Source organism: Nerophis lumbriciformis, linkage group LG10, assembly GCF_033978685.3.
Source record: "Nerophis lumbriciformis linkage group LG10, RoL_Nlum_v2.1, whole genome shotgun sequence".
In the NCBI taxonomy this organism is placed as follows: domain Eukaryota; kingdom Metazoa; phylum Chordata; class Actinopteri; order Syngnathiformes; family Syngnathidae; genus Nerophis; species Nerophis lumbriciformis.
The window spans coordinates 20,174,234-20,195,691 of NC_084557.2; the positions used below are offsets into that span (position 1 = coordinate 20,174,234).

Sequence of the window (21,458 nt, forward strand, 5' to 3'; positions counted from 1 at the left end):
AGCAACCAAGAGAGCCGACTCCACCCTCGGCCGCCCACTAAGTGTCCAGTCTGCAGGGATGAGCGAGGATACGTCCAAGGAGACCGAGGTGTCCGATACCTGCTCATTCAACCAAGACACTGTGAAGCTTGTCCGTCCCGGCGCTCAGCGCCCGCTCCGCAGCCCTGTCTCTTCATCCGCATCTCCTCCAGTCTCTCCAAACGTGGCAGAGACCCAGCAGCTGGTCTCCATGGCCAAAAGGCTCCCAGTAGGCAGATCCAGACGTTCACACAAAAGCACCGCAGAAGTCACGAAAGTGCCACCCCTTGTCACACAGTCCCAAAGGGTCCCGAACCAAAACAAAAACACGAAAACAAGAGGGAAACATCAGGAACACAAAATGATGACACAAGAGCACAGAGCTCCTGCCAACAGCAGCCGCTACAGCAGGGCCAGCTTGGAAAAAAAATAAAAAATAAAATACAATTTAAAAAATAAAATAAATTATATAATTCAGGAAAAACTACAAAAAACAAGATTAAATACCCAGATATATCGATGAATGTTAAGGGGGACCAATGATGATTATTTTTCTTTTCTGACTTATAAATGTTGTTACAATGGTGGATACAGGTGCAAAATAATGCCATAGCGTCAAATCATAAGGTTCAAGCATTTGGGCGTGAGCTTGTTTTTAATGCTGTATTTTGCAATCTTTTTTTTAACAGTGGGCCATTTGTGACATCACAGATAGACACATGTATTTAAGTGGGCATCCTTTGACCGCGTCTGAAAAATAAATAGAGGCGATTGTCTTGAGGATGTATATCTAATAGTGTAGATTTAAAAATATACATTCTAATACTTTTGGGGGTGGGGGGGGGGGTTCATTTGCAATCTACAGGGAACACCTCCACACACAAACAGCTTGCACACATATGCAGAAAGTAGGTAAATGTGATTTAGAGCAAAGCATATCAAACACATATTATCTAGATCACAAAGAAGTGTGTTAAATGGAGATTCAAATCATTGCAGGTCCCTCTTTACCATTAAACAAACATTACAGTTAATCCCTGTTGTAGTTTGTTAAGTGTCAAAACCTGCATTAAAGATGTACAGTATATTTGTTAGAATGCAAATTATTACATTAATGTATGATGTATATTATAGGTTTTATATCCTCCTCGGCCATCAGGCACATGAACAATAACAAGATCTGATAGCTCAGTTACAGCTCATGTTATTCTATTCTGTGTTATATGTGTTTTATGTTGCACCAAGTAAAATTCCTAGTTTGTGAACCCGCTCTAAAACAATGGCAATAAAAACTCTTCTGATTCTGATTCTGACAGACAGTTTTGCAAACATTTTTTCCCCCACTCCTCAAAATGTGCAACAAAAGAAAGAGACGCAGTCCACTGCAGTGGATGCTGGTTCTCAGGAAGATTTTGTAGGCTTTAAACTGAAGGTTGTTAGTCAGTAAGGAAGGCAAAGTATATTAAACTAAAAAGGCACTCGGAGAGCGCAGACCTCCACTCGGCCTTATACTTCTCAATAGTTAAAAAGTCTTGAATCCGAACGGTGATACGGATTAACCCCAAAATGTAATCACTTGTTCCTCATCCCATTTCTGGCATTTGCTGAAAGTTGAGTTAAAATTCAACCATAACTTTTTGAGCAGTCAATAGTGCAAGGAAGCCTCTTCTTTGTCATCTACTGTTTTTTCTCTGTGGGTGGAGGTGGGTTGCTAGCATGCATACACACAAACACACGCACGCACACACATACACTTTGCACACACATGAACAGACACATTACCTTCACTCATCGATTTTTTTGAGCACCCAAACGAACTAACTGACATACCAAGGGCAAAATATTACCTGCAGGTAATAGTTATATAGACAACTGTATCTACAGTAGATTATATAAATCAAACAACACAACAGAGTATAACGAATATATATATATATATATTTTTTTTTTCTCTCCCAAGATGCTGTTGGCAGGAGCTCTGTGCTCCTGTGTCATCCTTTTGTGTTCCTGATGTTTCCCTCTTGTTTTCATGTGTTTTTTTTTTTGCCTTTTGGTTCAGGACCCTTTGGGACTGTGGAACAAGGGGTGCCACTTTCACGACTTCTGCGGTGCTTTTTTGTGAACTTCTGTATCTTCCTCCCGGGAGCCTTTTGGCCATGAAGACCAGCTGCTGGGTCTCTGCCGCACCAGAGTCCGTTTGGAGAGACTGGAGGAGATGCGGATGAAGAGACAGGGCTGCGGAGCTAGCGCTGAGCGCCGGGCCGAACAAACTTCACAGTGTCTTGGCTGAATGAGCAGGTATCAGACATCTCGGTCTCCTTGGATGCATCCTCGCTCATCCAGGCTGACTGGACACTGGCCGAGAGTTGGTGGGCGGCCGAGGGTGGAGTCGGCTCTCTTGGTTGCTTTGTTGGGTCTGCTCCTGTCTCTGGCCATGCTCCCCCCACCACAGCAGACGATGGCGTGGAACATCGCAGAGGCCACCACAGTGTATATGTTTTTTTTGGGGGTTTTTTGTATCTTAGAAATGTCTGGTTCCATCAGCTCTGCTCTTTTAATGTCTTAAATGTCCTTTTGTTTTCTTTGATGTGTGCTATGGCTAAGAGTTTTTTTCCCCTTTGCCCTCAGTCTGGACCCCCTCTCCAGGGGCCCAGGCTTAGACTGATTTTTTCTTTTCTCAACCCCCAGGCATTTACCTGTTTCTCACCTTTTCTGTAAGGGGCACCGGAAGTTGCCAGACCCGTCAGCGATCCTGTTCTGTCTCCCTGTAATGTTTGTCTGCTCTTGAATGGGATTGTGCTGAAAATCTTAATTTCCCCTCGGGGACATACTTGCCAACCCTCACGATTTCCCGGGAGACTCCCGAATTTCAGCGCCTCTCCCGAAAACCTCCCGGGACAAATTTTCTCCCGATTTTCTCCCGATTTCCAGCCAGAACTGGAGGCCACGCCCCCTCCAGCTCCATGCGGACGAGGAAGATACAGCAATGGCGACGCCGACAAAGAGTAAGATGAAAAATACGCTTGTAAGTTCCAAAACGAATGGAAACAAGAATTTCAGTTTATCCAGGACAGTCCGAAGGGGTAGGAGTATGTTGCCTGTAAATTTTGAACACGGTGGCCGAACGGATATAGTCAGTCATGAACGGACAGCGAAGCACAAAGCGGCGGCAGCGCAGCACCGGTCCCAGCCCAGTATTATGGGCCACCTCGCTAAATAGAGACCCGATGGTGTAACATATGCCGAGACAAAGATGGCTATGCTGATAGCTGGAAGCAACATCCCGTTCTCATTTGCGGATGTCTTCGACAAATCCGTGAAGGATATGTTCCCGGATTCAGAGATCGCTCGCCAGTACGCAAACGGCAGAACAAAGGCTACTCAAATAGTGAAAGGTAAGTGTTGTTTTGTTTTTTTAGTAAGTAAGCAGCATGCACAGTACAGTTAGTAGAACAACTGTGTTTTCATTGCTGTGTATTTAGTATGTATGTAGTATATAAGGCTGTGCTTCTGGCTGCAAAGCATTGCACTTTCAAGTACAACAATGAGTAGATGAGTGTTATGTGTGTATATGTGAAATAAATGAACACTGAAATTCAAGTATTTCTTTTATTTATATATATATATATATATATAATAAAATAAATATATATATATATATAGCTAGAATTCACTGAAAGTCAAGTATTTCTTATATATATATATATACACATATATATATATACATATATATATACATATATATATATATACATATACATATACATATATATATATATATATATATGAAATACTTGACTTTTGGTGAATTCTAGCTGTAAATATACTCCTCCCCTCTTAACCACGCCCCCGCCCGCCCACGCCCCCCACCCATCTCCCGAATTCGGAGGTCTCAAGGTTGGCAAGTATGCTCGGAGATTATTAAAGTATTTCCGATTCTGATTCTGATTCTGAATACTGTGAGGGAGCAAAACGAGTGTGATCCCTTTTCTCATTTACGATCATTCTATAAACTAATGAAAGTGAAGCTTCGTTGAAATCAATCACGATTCACCTTACAATTTATTAGGTACATCTGCATGTGTTTCTCTCCATCCATTGTCTACCACTTATTAAATTCAGCTAAAATACAGCCTTATTCCATTCTCACTTGTCACACTGCGAGGCGATTGAAGCCATGCTGGCCGTAATGAAGTCTGTGGAGTCAACCAGCACACCATCCGTGACTCACAATAGGAATGAGAGCCAACAGAAAAGCCATCAGTCAGCTTCAGCAGCCACGAAGCAGGGGTAGCACTGCTGGATGACTGCTTAGGAATAGACCAAATAGATCCATGGATTAAACTCTCTTGTATCCGGTGTGCTTGTCGTCTTTTCCTACTTTGATGGGTTAAATGCGGTACAATTTTGCATATATTAAAACATCGATTGCATTGGTGTCGAACTGTACTGCTTAATGTTGTGATGGATATCTTTTGTATGCTATTTTGGCTTACATCTTTGTGTTAAAATGTCGAGCAAAATATTATTCACGGCTTTCATTTTGTAAATTATTCATTTTCTTCTAGTGTCAAGCATTATTAGTAATATGACTAACTTGCCTCATGATCCTGAGCACTTAAATGGTTCATGGAGAGGACTCGGAGAATGATGATGGACAATTTCTGCTTTTTTGTACTTACTACAAAGCAACACCTTTCGTACTATTAATGGGTTTCGCGTATTAAAACATATGCTATGTATAGACACAGCGAATAGCCTTTTTTTTTTAGTTGACCTCCCAATAAATGGACATTATTGGCACAAACCTCGCTGTTTATATCAGCTCCAGCATCCAGCAGCATCTGCACCATGGCCTCGTCTCCACGGACACAAGCGTACATGAGTGGGGTCATTCCCTGTGTGAGCACAAACGCAAAAGACAAGAGCAGCTGTATCATTTCAGAAAATAAAGATCTAGATCAGGGGGCCCCAAACTACGGCCCGCGGGCCAAATCCGGCCCGACAGCGTCCAAAATCCGGCCCGCGGGAAGTCCCAAGTAAAAAAAAAAAAAATTTATATAAAATATATATATTTTTTAAAATCTGTCCTTTCTAATATATTTTCTACCGCTTGTTACTCTCGGTGTCTCCTAGCCCCTCAGGCAAATCATATTGTCAAAAAATGCATTTTCCCATCCATAACGCGACATCATCGCACTCTGAATATATATATATATACATACATACATACATACATACATACATTATATATATATATATATATATATATATATATATATATATATACACACACACACACATATTTTTTTTAACCCAATGCGGCCCCCCGTGTCAAAAAGTTTGGGGACTCCTGATCTAGATCTTAGTTATGGATTTAGTGCCGTTTACCATGCTATTAAGGTTTTGCGATTTTTGTCAATATATTTAATTTCAGCTATTCGTCCGAAAGGTAGAATCACACCCAGGTAGGGATGAGCAAAATGGCCTAAACTCTGTATCACAATATCATTTTACAATATATTATTTATCATGTGAATAAGAGAACCATTTCAAAACAGGTTACAAAGGCTCCTAATTTGGCCAATGACGTAAGGAGTAAAATATTGCATCTTTCCAGTGGTATTAATTTGTCAATATTATTAATCTACTTGCTAATTTACTGTTAATAGCTGGTTACATTTCGTTGTAAAATAGTTCTATCGAAGCTTCTGTAAAAATGTAAGAAGCAACTGTTTTTCTGTTGGTTTTGGGTGATACTACAAATTTGGGCATCGATCCAATACCAAGTAGATACTGGGACAGTATTGGTCATACCAATGCTGATACTTAAAGTTGTCGCAATTATAATTGGATAAAACACAGGATTACAGTCAAACAAGATCAATCAAATATTAAAATTAGTTCCTAATACTGGCTCTGATTTAAATAATTTGGGTATTAAAGTAAAGCGCTCTGAATGCTTTCCGGACGCAGTGTATAGGATGGGTGTTATTTCATGTTAAAAAAAACATATCTCGAAGATTGTGAACTGTTTTTGTATGCTCTAATTATGAAAATATAACATTTATTAATAATAATTGTTCTTTGAATTTAAAATGTGGACTCGTCAGACCACAGAACACTTTTACACTTTGCATCAGTCCATCTTAGATGAGCTCGGGCCCAGCAAAGCCGGCGGCATTTCTGGGTGTTGTTGATAAATGGCTTTCGCTTTGCATAGTAGAGTTTTAACTTGCACTTACAGATGTAGCGACGAACTGTAGTTACTGACAGTGGTTTTATGAAATGTTCCTGAGCCCATGTGGTGATATCCTTTACACACTGATGTCGATTTTTGATGCAGTACCGCCTGAGGGATCAAAGGTCACGGGGCATTCCAATGTTGGTTTTTTCAGCCTTGCTGCTTACCGTATTTTTCGTATTATAAATTGCTCCGGAGTATAAGTCGCACCGGCCAAAAATGCATAATAAAGAAGGAAGAAAACATATATAAGTCGCACTAGAGTATAAGTCGCATTTTTTGGGGAAATTTATTTGATAAAACCCAACACCAAGAATACACATTTGAAAGGCAATTTAAAATAAATAAAGAATAGTGAACAACAGGCTGAATAAGTGTACGTTATATGACGCATAAATAACCAACTGAGAACGTGCCTGGTATGTTAACGTAACATATTATGGTAAGAGTCATTCAAATAACTATAACATATAGAACATGCTATACGTTTACCAAACAATCTGTCACTCCCGATCGCTAAATCCCATGAAATCTTCTTCCTCGGTGTCGCTTCTAAATAATATTATTTGATATTTTACGGTAATGTGTTAATAATTCCACACATAAGTCACTCCAGAGTATAAGTCGCACCCCCGGCCAAACTATGAAAAAAATTGCGACTTATAATCCCCAAAATACGGTACATGCAGTGATTTCTCCTGATTCTCTGAACCTTTTGATGATATTACGGACCGTAGATGGTGAAATCCCTAAATTCCTTGCAATAGCTGGTCGAGGAATGTTGTTCTTAAACAATTTGCTCACGCATTGGTTCACAAATTGGTGACCCTCGCCCTATCCTTGCTTGTGAATGACTGAGCATTTCATGGAAGCTGCTTTTAAACCCAATCATGGCACCAACCTGTTCCCAATTAGCCTACTCACCTGTGGGATGATTCAAATAAGTGTTTGATGAGCATTCCTCAACGTTCTCAGTCTTTTTTGCCACTTGTGCCAGCTTTTTTGAAACATGTTGCAAGCATCAAATTCTAAATGAGCTAATATTTGCTAAAAAAAATAAAGTTTTCCAGTTCGAACGTTAAGTATCTTGTCTTTGCAGTCTATTCAATTGAATATAGGTTGAAAAGGATTTGCAAATCATTGCATTCTGTTTTTATTTACGATTTACACAACGTGCCAACTTCACTGGTTTTGGGTTTTGTCGATTTTCTCGACTGTGAGGCAAACCTTTTCAACTACAAAGAAACTTAAATCCAGTAGTTTTAATCATGATATGAATGTTAATACAAACCCCAAGCTGCTGGAAAACAATAACAAGCGTTAAGATACTACATGCTCACGTGTCTACACAATGCCGGAGATGAAGCAGCCACGGTTTACCGAGCAAACACAATCTTCTGTTCCACGGGCTGTGTGAGTCTTTCTGAGCACGTTCACTGAGTGTAAATGTGCTGGGATATGAATTATTAAAGCCAGATGACTGTGTCTCTAACCTGCTCACTCATGCTGTTGATACCATCCGGTCCCAGCAGGTTGACAGCCTGCTTCACCAGGTCTGTGCGTCCACAGCTGAGCATATGGAAGCCCAAGTTCTGCAGGAACTTTGCCTCAGTGGAGGCAGCATCCAGTTTCCTCGAGGCGCAGAAGCAGTCATCCGTTCTGAAGGGTTGAAGCACACAAAGCGGGGAAAGTCGGATGTTTTAATTTTGTACAAGAAATATGATTCCTTGTGGACACCACTGGAAGAATATGTATGTGACTGCAGTGTTTTTTTGTGAAGCCAAAAGAACTGCAGCTCTACCGGAGCTGGCGGGGCTCGCAGTCCACTCCAGGCAGCAGCAGCCTGGCAGCCTGCCGAACATCGTCGCTGTCCACAGAGAAGCTTCGCCTGTGCTCTGTGTGAACAACCGACACACGCACCCACTCCATCAGAGGTGGCAGCACCATGAACGGCCTGCAGGGGGAGATAGAGGTGTTCCATTAGGGCAGGGGTCAGCAACCCAAAATGTTGAAAGAGCCATATTGGACCAAAAATACAAAAACAAATCTGTCTGGAGCCGCAAAAAATTAAAAGCCATATTACATACATATAGTGTGTCATGAGATATAAATTGAATTAAGATGACTTAAAGGAAACTAAATGACCTCAAATATACCTACAAACGAGGCATTATGATGCAATATGTACATATAGCTAGCCTAAATAGCATGTTAGCATCGATTAGCTTGCAGTCATGCAGTGACCAAATATGTCTGATTAGCACTCCACTCAAGTCAATAACATCAACAAAACTCACCTTTGTGCATTCATGCACAACGTTAAAAGTTTGGTGGACAAAATGAGACAGAAAAAGAAGTGGCATAAAACACGTACTAGAAAGTCGCAGAAAGTTATACATGTAAACAAACTACGGTGAGTTCAAGGACTGCCAAAATTAGTAGGACAAAACGGCGCTCGCCAAATACTCGAATCAGTGAGGCATGTTTAATACAAACAGTGTGCTTTATAACAATTAGGGAGGTTTGCGTCATGTTTGTCCTCCTACGGAAACCATATTAAAACAATTTTTCATACATTTTTGAAAAAGCTCCAGAGAGCCATTTGGGCGGCGTTATGCGGCTCTAGAGCCGCGGGTTGCCGACCCCTGCATTAGGGCTTGCACAGTCAACTCAAGTTGAGCACTTTCAAAAGTAAATCCACCCGAGATACAATTTGCATATGTTATTTCCGAGATATTGCCGGTGAGATAAGTGTTTGAGTAAAGGATGACCCCAGCCAAGAGTATAAAAACAAAGATCACCAAAGCCATACTGCCGAGACATAAATAATGCTAAATGGGTTGTACTTGTATAGCGCTTTTCTACCTTCAAGGTACTCAAAGCGCTTTGACACTACTTCCACATTTACCCATTCACACACACATTCACACACTGATGGAGGGAGCTGCCATGCAAGGCGCTAAACAGCACCCAGGAGCAAGGGTGAAGTGTCTTTCTCAGGACACAACGGACATGACGAGGTTGGTACTAGGTGGAGATTGAACCAGGGACCCTCGGGTCGCGCACGGCCATTCTTCCACTGCGCCACGCCGTCCCAATGCTGATGTGAGAACATTGCAGAACGGACATTAAAGAGCAGGGGTCTGCAGCATGCGGCTCTTTTATCACTGTGTTGTGGCTCCGGCGAGTTTATGCTTCTGTGTGCTGTCACCACTACGCTGTCCCTTGATGCACCGCCATGAGTCTTTTAAAGTTCTGCATCAGCCATTCAATTCTACGGGCAGTGTTTTCTAGTGAGAAACCATCAGTTCTAGCTCCCTAAGACTCGGAATAGGATAAGCAGTGAAAAATGGCAGTTAGTCAAACATGCTTGCTTTTGAAGTACACAGAGAAAACCCAAACATGCAAACTCTACAAATAGACGTCCAAGCCAGATTTGAACCCAGAACCTCCTGGCTGTAAAGCGGTTCCTTGGTTTTCATACGCCCCGCTTTCGGATTCTGTTTTGGATGAAAATGTTTTCAATGTTTTGTATGTATGCCATCTCAGTTATCGTTTGACCAAACATTGCGCGTAACATACACATCCATTTGCCTGCGTATCCATCCATCCATTTTCTACCGCTTGGCCATTGCGGTGTATCATTTTGCAGAATTAAGTGCCTAAACAAAAAAATCCCACATGTTTCCTTGCCGTGTTGTTAATGCACTCCGTGAGTCCAACTGTGTTCATAGTAGTTTTGTCCCGAAACCAGTATTTTGGTAACGGTACCAAAATTATTTAGATACTTTTTGGTACTTTTCGATACTTTTCTAAATAAAAGGGGACCACAAAAAATTGCATTATTGGTTTTATTTTAACAAAACAATTCTTATAACAAGTTTGTCCTTAAATAAAAGAGTGAACATATTAGACAACTTGTCTTTTATTAGTACCGTAAGTAAACAAACAAAGGCTCCTAATTTAGTCTGCTGACATATTGTGTCATTTTCCATTCTATTTTTTGTCAAAATTATTAAGGACAAGTGGTAGAAAATTAATTGTTAATCTACTTGTTCATCCATCCATCCATTGTCTACCGCTTGTTCCTTTCGGGGTCGCGGGGGGTCGCCGGAGCCTATCTCAGCTGCATTCGGGCGGAAGGCGGGGTACACCCTGGACAAGTCGCCACCTCATCACAGGGCCAACACAGATAGACAGACACTACTTGTTCATTTACTGTTAATATCTGCTTACTTTCTCTTTTAACATGTTCTATCTGCACTTCTGTTAAAATGTAATAATCACTTATTCTTCTGTTGTTTGGATACTTTACATTAGTTTTGGATGATACCACAAATTTGGGTATCAATCCGATACCAAGTCGTTACAGGATCATACATTGGTCATATTCAAAGTCCTTCTGTGTCCAGGGACATATTTCCTGAGTTTATAAACAGACCGGTACTTTTCAGAGGCTGTATAGTACCGAATATGATTAATTAGTATCGCGGTACTATACCAATACAAGTACACCGTACAAGCCTAGTTCATAGCATGTTTTTATTTCAAAACATGTTAGCCTTTTTTCAACTTACCACTCAGAAGCAGTGTTGGGTTAGTTACTGAAAAACAGTAACTAGTTACAGTTACTAGTTACTTTATTTCAAAAGTAACTCAGTTACTAACTCAGTTACTTACACCAAAAAGTAATGCGTTACTGTGAAAAGTAACTATTTAGTTACTTCTTCTACTTTTTTTTTTTAAAGCTCCCATTAATGCCCTTTTAGCCTTCATTTCAGTACTGTTATTGCACTGGAGAATAATACAATGTGTTGATCAACTTGACATGCATTTGCATCACTGAACTCTGCTAAGCAATGTGGTCTACATACAACACACAAAGACAAAGATATGTTTCAAAGGGCCAATTTATTTCAGGCCAGAACAAATTGACAAAACTATTTTAAATAGCTGCAACATAACATACATAAGTAACAAACAGCATAATAACACTAACACTAACCACGTTAAACCCAGATTCCGAATTAATAAAGGTCTTAACTCATTCTCTTTCTATGCCACTTCAATATGGAATGCACTCCCAACAGGTGTAAAAGAAAGGGCATCTCTATCCTCCTTCAATACCGCACTAAAAGAACACCTCCAGGCAACTACAACCCTAAACTAACACCCTCCCTTCCACATAATACCTCTTCGGATTGTAAATAATCAAATGTAGACACTTTTTCTTATACTTTCTGATCTCTCTCTCTGTGCCCACTACTTGCTGTACATATCCTACCAAGTCAGTCCTACACTGTTCCAATGTCCATTTCTCTGATGATGCAATTGTTGATGACTGAAGTGTTGATACCAACCAAACCTAACCCCCCCCCCTCCATATCCCACACCCCGGATTGTAAATAATGTAAATAATTCAATGTATATACCCTGATGATTATCTTGTGTGATGACTGTATTATGATGTTAGTATATATTTGATAGTATATATCTGTATCATGAATCGGTGGACACCGACTTAAGCAAGTTGAAAAACTTACTGGGGTGTTACCATTTAGTGGTCAATTGTATGGAATATGTACTGTACTGTGCAATCTACTAATAAAAGTTTCAATCAATCAATCAATCAATCAACAACATAGCTGTAAAGCTGGCTTCACCCAAGGAAGGCACACGTGACATACACAGAGCCTAACCAGGCAGATTTGAATTGTTGTTTTGGGCAGTAGACGGGATCTTTGATCCAAGACACAACTTACATTTAACTAAATTGTGCTCGACAAAAGAAAAGAAGTGAGAATATCTCATACTTGCCAACCCTCCCGAATTTCACTGCCTCTCCCTGGGACAACCATTCTCCAAATTTCTCCCGATTTCCAGCCGGACTTAAGGCACGCCCCCTCCCGGTCTGTGCGGATCTGAGTGGGGACAGCCTGTCTTCACGTCCGCTTGGCCAACCAAAAAGTAACCACAGAACACTATACCGTATAGTCGTATAGTGTTCTGTGGTTACTTTTTTGTTGGCCAACGGTTGTATTGCTACCAGAACACATAAAAGTAATACGGAATATGAAATTAACTCCAGTCTTCTGTAGGTGACGTCAGCAGGCTGATGCAGACCCGCCCACATTTTGGAGCTAAACGTGGTGTTCCAAAATGTGCTAAAACTCACTAAATCTTCAATCACTACTGTGTCTATTTTGGGGCAAATTTTACCTGTAGACATAATTTTTAGGTCCAGAACTATGAAATAAGTGTCAATATTTTCAGCATGCGGGGCCCTTTATTAAAGGTAAAAGTAGAGATGTCCGATAATATCGGCAGGCCGATAAATGCGTTAAAATGTAATATCGGAAATTATCGGTATCGTTTTTTTTTATTATCGGGAATCGGTTTTTTATTTTTTATTTATTAAATCAACATAAAAAACACAAGATACACTTACAATTAGTGCACCGATCCAAAAAACCTTCCTCCCCCATTTACACTCATTCACACAAAAGGGTTGTTTCATTCTGTTATTAATATTCTGGTTCCTACATTATGTATCAATATATATCAATACAGTCTGCAAGGGATACCGTCCGTAAGCACACATGATTGTGCGTGCTGCTGGTCCACTAAGAGTACTAACCTTTAACAGTTGATTTTACTAATTTTCATTAATTACTAGTTTCAATGTAACTGTTTTTATATTGTTTTACTTTCTTTTTTATTCAAGAATTTTTTTTAAATTTATTTATCTTATTTTATAATTTTTTTTTAAAAAAGTACCTTATCTTCACCATACCTGGTTGTCCAAATTAGGCATAATAATGTGTTAATTCCACGACTGTATATATCGGTTGATATCGGTATCGGTTGATATCGGTATCGGTAATTAAAGAGTTGGACAATATCGGAATATCGGCAAAAAGCCATTATCGGACATCCCTAGGTAAAAGTGATGTTAAATGTTCATTTAGCCTTTTCATTCATCGCTTATATGTTTTTTGCACTATTCTCTGCGTAAAACTTAAAACTATAATTATTGTATATAAAATGTGTTTTGTGTTGATATTTTTGGGTGTCAGAAACGTCTTACTTGGATTTACATTATTTCTTGTTGTAAAAAAAATGCTTCAGTTTTCGTACTATTTGGTTTTCGTCATAGCTTTAGGAATGGTTAACCAACACAAACCGTGGTAGAGTACCACACTGTATTGTGGAATGGAAATAGTTGCCGATTGATTCAATGTGAATGTTTCTCAATAGCTTTTCCACAGTAGAAAACAGCAAAGTTGCTGAAGAACATTGATTCACTGGCTTTTAACCTAGCATAAGACTTTAAACTGTTTTTAACTTTTTAACTGTTTTTAACTTTTTAACTGCTTTTTATGTAACACAATGTGTATTTTACCTCCGTTTTAAATGTTGTTTTTTAGTCTGTCCTTTGCCTGTATTTCTTTGTGGTGTACAGCTCTTTGTTCTTCAACTGTGGTTGTTTTTAAAGGGCTTTATAAATAAAGTTGGTATGGTATGGTATGGTATGACAAATATTTTCCAGCCACAGATTGGATGGTCAGCATGAGCTACACTCTATAACAGGGGTCGGCAACCGTTTGCATCAAAAGAGCCATTTGGGTCTGTTTCTTAGTTTTCCAATCAAAACCCACTTGGAGCCACAAAACCATTTGATCATATTGAAGTTAATGCCACTTATACAGTTTCCATTAACGTATTCTCACGTTATGTTCCTGTCTTGTTCTTTTCCCCCCGTGTTACTTGTTTCTTTTCTACAATTTGTCCTTTTAGTTTCCCTAGGTAACAACTCACACCTGTCGCCACCTGACAATTAGTCAAGATCCAACTTTGTTTTGTGATCTGTTATGTTGTCACCAGTGTTAGGCAAATTACTTAGAAAAATCTATTAATCATAGTTAATACAGGGATTGGATGTGCTTTGGTGGCTGCATCCCTCCTTGTGCACAAACAGGGTATTGTGGGATTACATGATTAGCAATTTGTTTATTTTTTGTTAATCATCCCACCGTAATAGTTAGAGTCGTGTGTGTGTTAGTAACGCTGTCATTATGTAACGGCATTACGCCTAACACTGATTGTCACACATCCACTTTTCCTGCATGTTTCACCTTTACTAGGTATTTCCATGGTTCTGCACGTTTGCTCTATTCTATCTACAACTTGTTTATGCTGCTGCATTAAGGTGACTTCTGTCGTGCCCCTCCAAATCCTCTTGTGTAGCCTGACGCACGCCTAGCAATAGTCGAACATTGCGTAGCAGCGACGCAGCAAAGGCTGTAATTGGTTGGCTTTTAGTACTCGCCTTGTGTTTATGCGATTACATTTTGATTGATTGAAACTTTAATTAATAGATTGCACAGTACAGTACATATTCCGTACAATTTACCACTGAATGGTAACACCCGAATTAGTTTTTCAACTTGTTTAAGTCGAGGTCCACGTTAATGAATTCATGGTACAAATATATACTATCAGCATAATACAGTCATCATACAAGTTAATCATCAGATGTCCTGGGCATGACGTTAAAGTGCATCCGGCAGTGTAGGCTCCTCTATGGGGTCTTGGGGCACTAGGAGGTTAACCCCTTTACTACTGTTACCCCAGGAGGCCCTTGGCAAAGGCCTATTACCTGACTGCCCCCTAGCCTGGGATACGGTGAAGACCTCAACGGCGGAGCAGGTGGAAGAAGGTAGATGTATGAACCACCACAACGGCTGCGATGGCGGAAGAAGGCACCCCCACATGCATGTGGGCCCAGTTATGGGGAAATAACAACCCAAGACCTCAACAGTGGAACAGGCGGAGGATGATTGCTAACCCTATGGAGCGTCACAACGGCTAGGATGGCGGATGAAGGTTGCAGCAGAAAAGGGTCCCCAGTCGTCTTGGACTCCATGCCACTGGACCCTGACCTGGATCTGTCAAGGATCGTGTGGTGACTGTCTGTGCACCAGTCTCCCCACGTTAAACAAAGTCACGCACAGGCATCCTCCATAAAGGGATACCCCCCTACCAGGAGGATCGTCATATTCACGCCGATGATGATAATCATCAGAGTATATACATTGAATTATTTACAATCCGGGGGGGGTGGGATGTGGAGGGGTTGAGTGGGGGGGCGCGGGGTAGGTTAGATTGCTATCAGCATATTTCAGTCATCATACAAGTTTATCATCTGAGAAATGGACATTGTAATAGTAGGTCTCACTTCGTAGGATATCATGAGGCATACTGCCCACCTTTGCGAACATGCCTTCTTTGTTTGCCATTAAAGTATTGTAACACAGCACCAGTTCCAATAATCCTCAATCCCTCTCTAGGTACCATTGTTTATTAGCAACAAAGGAAGCTAACAAGCTAAATTATGACAAGTTAAAGGGGAACATTATCACCAGACCTATGTAAGCGTCAATATATACCTTGATGTTGCAGAAAAAAGACCGTATATTTTTTTAACTGATTTCCGAACTCTAAATGGGTGAATTTTGGCGAATTAAACATCTTTCTATTATTCGCTCTCGGAGCGATGACGTCACAACGTGACGTCCAATCGGGAAGCAATCCGCCATTTTCTCACTTTCGTCGGTGTGTTGTCGGAGGGTGTAACAACACAAACAGGGACGGATCCAAGTTGCACCAGTGTCCCAAAGATGCGAAAGTGGCAAGAAATTGGACGAAATTTGTTCAAAATACGAGGGTGTGGGGAAAGCCGACGAAATGGTCAGTCGTTTGTTCCGCACACTTTACCGACGAAAGCTACGCTACGACAGAGATGGCAAGAATGTGTGGATATCCTGCGACACTCAAAGCAGATGCATTTCCAACGATAAAGTCAAAGAAATCTGCCGCCAGACCCCCATTGAATCTGCCGGAGTGTGTGAGCTATTCAGGGACAAAGGACCTCGGTAGCACGGCAAGCAATGGCAGCAGTTTGTTCCCGCAGACGAGCGAGGTAAACCCCCTGGATGTCTTGGCTCACACCGCTTCTACCGTCCCTTATGCCACCGAAGATGATCAAGAGACAGTATAGCTCGGTTGGTAGAGCGGCCGTGCCAGCAACTTGAGGGTTGCAGGTTCGATCCCCGCCTCCGCCATCCTAGTCACTGCCGTTGTGTCCTTGGGCAAGACACTTTACCCACCTGCTCCCAGTGCCACCCACACTGGTTTAAATGTAACTTAGATATTGGGTTTCACAATGTAAAGCGCTTTGAGTCACTTGAGAAAAAGCGCTATATAAATGTAATTCACTTCACACTTCACTTCAAGAGAAGAATATCGACCCTAGCTTCCCTGGCCTGCTGACATCAACTCCAAAACTGGACAGATCAGCTTTCAGGAAAAGAGAGCGGATGAGGGTATGTCTACAGAATATATTAATTGATGAAAACTTTATTCATTACTCGCGGTTTTACGTAAATGATTATACATAAACTGTGTTTACCAATAAATTAGCTTAAAACCATTTATTTTTTTCAATCATTCGAGTACATTCGGGTAGTCTTGTGTAATGCAGTATTTTGTGTCTATTTAGGTATGGTTAACCTGAGTGCTGAAATCGTGGAAAAATATATGTTCTTAGCGCGCCTGAAATGGGCTGTCTGCACTCTCAAAGTGCATGTTGTTGCCAAATGTATTTCATATGCTGTAAACCTAGTTCATGGTTGTTAGTTTCCTTTAATGCCAAACAAACACATACCAATCGTTGGTTAAAAGGCGATCGCCAAATTCGTCCTTGCTTTCTCCCGTGTCGCTGGCTGTCGTGTCGTTTTCATCGGTTTCGCTTGCATATGGTTCAAACCGATATGGCTCAATAGCTTCAGTTTCTTCTTTAATTTCGTTTTCGCTACCTGCCTCCACACTACAACCATCCGTTTCAATACATGCGTAATCTGTTGAATCGCTTAAGCCGCTGAAATCCGAGTCTGCATCCGAGCTAATGTCGCTATACCTTGCTGTTCTATCCGCCATGTTTGTTTGTATTGGCATCACTGTGTGACGTCACAGGAAAATATATATATGTATATAACGATGGTTAAAATCAGGCACTTTGAAGCTTTTTTTAGGGATATTGCGTGATGGGTAAAATTTTACCCATGCTGGGTAATGGAGTTCTTATATTACCTGGCTCATAACATCACAATATATATCTGCATTAGGCCAACTGGAAGGCCTTACTGACAAAAACTCGTGATCTGATTGGCTATCGCAACTGTCTGTCAAATGTTTGTGTCTGTTCACTTACAGTGAAGGCCCTGGCAGATTTGGTACAGCATGGCAACATAAGCTAGCTGAATTCTAATTGGATAAAAACTCTATAACCTAAAAACAACAGCGCTGGTAGGAGCATAATATGACATGAACAGAATATGAATACTTTTAGATATTTATGAAAGTAAATAAAAAAATACTTTTATCTTTAATTATGATCATGATTTCTGGTTATGTTAGGCCAACAGAGAAGGCCTTGCTGGCCCTGACGGCACACCACTGTTTAGTTTATTGAAGAGATACAAGGAAATAATTACCCAGATGTGTGAATGCGAGTGTAAAAAGGTTGTTTGTCTACAGGACATGTGATTGACTCAGAGTCAGCCAAGGTAGGCTGCCGCTAACCCATGACACCAAACAAGATAAATGGTAAATGGGTTATACTTGTATATCACTTTTCTACCTTCAAGGTACACAAAGTGCTTTGACACTATTTCCACATTCACCCATTCACAAACACATTCACACACTGATGGCGGGAGCTGCCATGCAAGGCCCTAACCACGACCCATCAGGAGCAAGGGTGAAGTGTTTGGTTCAAGGACACCATGGACGTGACTAGGATGGCGTAAGCCGGGGATCGAACCGGGCACTCCCGCTCTACCAACCGGCAGAAAATCGAGTAAAGAAACATAAATAATACAATAATGCATAAAGATGTATGTATCAAAGTGGTTATTTCTTGTCACATGCAGGGATTACACAATCACAAATGAAAAAAACAGGTGCAGCGTGTAAATAAGACTAGAAGCAGATGGAGTGCATGATTATCACATGCCAGAATTCTTTAAAAAAAGGTGGTATGCATGTAAGCAGTCGTGCTGAAACAGATGGAGAGAATGACCTCCATATGGTTGATTCTGACCGTGCTGTTTACAGCCTATAGCTGAGGAGCGTAGTGGAATTCAAACATAAACAGAGCCAAATCAATATGAAAAGGAGACTGACTTGAATTGAATGTATGCATTACTGAGAAATGATCCTGAATATACACCAGATTCTGTTCTCCTGCCTGGATCTCTTCGCTGCTATTATTTGCACATTCTCAGTCTTTACTACAGCCAAATATAATCCATATGCATGGATATACATAGGAATAAATATACATACTGTATGTTTGCATGGTGTAGCATTTCGACCTTCACTGACAGAGTGCTATGCATGCAAATGTGTTTTTTCACGAGTGCCGTCATTAATACATATTAAAACCGAGGCTATCAAAGTTGCGGTAATCACAATAATAATATTTATTATTGATTAATCACAATAATAATATTTATTATTGATTAATCACAAAAAATACTGCATTAATCATGTAAGAACACAAAATGTATAGCACAATTTATGTATTTTTATTTTTTACCTCAATGGTCACCTGAAAGGTGGAGCGGGTTGTTGTACGGCCAGTGACCAGGTCAATGCATACTTTATTGCGATGAGGAAAGAGGAGACTCTGGTTTGCTCACTGGTAAATTTCACTACAGTAGAAAGCTTTGAACAATCACTTGACCGCACTCATTAAACTAGTGCTGTGACTGCTGATAAATATTATTTAAAAAAAAATCTGATTACCGTATTTTCCGAACCATAGGGTGCACCAGATTCTAAGGCGCACTGCAGATGATTTTCATATATAAGGCGTACCGAAATATAGGGCGCGTTAAAGGAGTCATATTATTATATATTTTTTCTAAATTGAAAACACTTTCTTGTGGTCTACATAACATGTAATGGTGGTTCTTTGGTCAAAATGTTGCATAGATTATGTATTAAAGATCATCTTCAAGCCGCATTCTGACAGTCGCTTCCGGATGCGCCGTTTTGTGGGCGGTCTTATTTACGTGGCTCACCTTCGGCAGCGTCTTCTCCCCGTCATCTTTGTTGTAGCGGTGTAGCGTGCAAGGACGGGAGTGGAAGAAGTGTCAAAAGATGGAGCTAACTGTTTTAATGACATTCAGACTTTACTTAAATCCATAACGGTGCAGCATCTCCTCATCCAGAAACTACAATGCCGGAAATGTGTCCCGTGAAAAACCGTCCAACCGGAACTCTCTAATAACTAAAGTTCCTTGGGTGAATAATGTAAACTCACTATACAGGTATGTTTTAGCGCTTTCATGGCGAGTTTACTGACAGATATAAGTAAGAACTTTACACTACTTCATATTAGAAATGGCAACAGCGGAGGATGAATGTCCCATAACAAAAAGATAGAGAAAAAAAAGAAGCTTATCGGACTACAAAGGCGGATGCGCACAATTTTTCAGGATTCATGCAGATCCCAAATACAGATCAGCAGGTACCAGAAGGTGATAAAAAGTCGCTTTTGCATGATATTGCAAAACAAAACGCCAGATAATATGTCTTACCATATAAACACACCATAATAATACTCGTATGTTGAAGCACAGTACAATCCTTCAAGCGGTGCGGCTTCATAGATTACTAAAGTCATACTGAAACATTTTGATAGATTTTTGAGCGCCGTGTGTAATGTTCTATATTCTCAATGGAACATATACAATGTTGGTGTTGTTTACTTGAGTCATATTGCCATCATATCGCATTCTACACGTATCTCTTATGTTTGACTGCCATCTACTGGTCACACTTCTCATTACACCATGTACCAAATAAAAGTGCTTCGAGGTGGCTAAGCAAAACCAGAATTATTCCGTACATTAGCCGCACTGTCGAGTTTTGAGGAAAAAAAATATTTTAAGTGCGCCTTATAGTCCGGAAAATATGGTAATTACACCTTTGAGTTTTCATTAATGCAATTAATCGCAGTTGCTACATAAGCGTTACTTAACGATGGTGCTGTGTTGGTGACGTTGTTTGTTGTCCTCTCCTTGTTGTCGATGCACTTGTAGTATTCCTGCAAGCTGCTGCTTTTTTATGTTTGTTTGTTTTTTACTTATCATGCGTTGATATTAAGAGAATCCTGAGCTGCAATGTGTGCTAATTACTGTGGTTTTATTTTAAGTACTGTCGGGTGTTCTTTAAAACAAAATTCGCCAGTGAGCACACCAATCAGATTCTCCTCACTCATATTTGCATGAGTGTATATCATTGACCGTATAGTAACCTGTACCGCCTTGTAGGTAACCATCCACGGTTATGGTAAACAAAGAATTAATTGCTATTGTGTGTTTATACATGATTAATGCTGTATTCTTTGGTGATTGGTCACATGATTTCACTGTTTATTTTTGACAGGACTAATTAAAACATGAAATTGCATGTAATCTCTCAAAGCCAAATTTGATCACATTCTAAAAACGGAAAATGCCTTTTTGCAACAATCAGTGTGCCATGGAGCAGTAACAACGCAAACTTCATAATCAATCTTTGATCTCACTCAATGTTTGATGATACATGTATTATGTATCATTTTGGGGGAAACTTGTTGAGATTCAAAACTGGAGCCTGGTGAAGATACCTACACAGATCGTGACACACATGAGATAAAAAAACAGGCACACCATTTGTATTTCAGAGTTGGGGGAAGAGTGCACAACTGGATTTTGTACAGGTGGCGTGGCTTGAAAGGATTAGATACATTTTTGGAGTACCGGTAATATGGATGGATAATTATTTTTTTTTTTTTTACAAAATTACAAAATTGACAATGAAATAAATCACTTTATTTAGTTTTTTTAAGATTGCATTATGATTTAGTTTATGTTAACCTACTATGTTCTGGCTGGGAATCAAACCAAGTCCACTGGAACAAATCACTGTTTTTTTAATCCATTTTGCTCGACCAGGAATCTCAAACAGCTTAGCTTCAATTTGTGTTCTTATTCAATCACTGCCATGTTGGCAAATAGGCAGCCCAAGAAAGCCAATCAATGAGCTTGTGGGCGGTCTAAAGGGTAACGCTTCAGCCTGTGTG

The 21,458-nt window shown here is 40.2% G+C and overlaps 1 protein-coding gene across 6 annotated transcripts in view; it reads right to left on the bottom strand.

Annotated features, from left to right (window-relative positions):
• btbd11b (BTB (POZ) domain containing 11b) overlaps positions 1–21,458 on the bottom strand; it is a 236,174-nt gene that overhangs the window by 24,733 nt on the left and 189,983 nt on the right. For all 6 annotated transcript variants that reach the window (XM_061970086.1, XM_061970087.2, XM_061970084.1 and 3 more), the window contains 3 exons: positions 8,064–8,216; positions 7,756–7,921; positions 4,827–4,916 (listed from right to left, as the gene is read on the bottom strand). In XM_061970086.1, the coding sequence (XP_061826070.1) occupies positions 4,827–4,916; positions 7,756–7,921; positions 8,064–8,216 (409 nt within the window). The remainder of the gene's footprint in view (positions 1–4,826; positions 4,917–7,755; positions 7,922–8,063; positions 8,217–21,458) is intronic.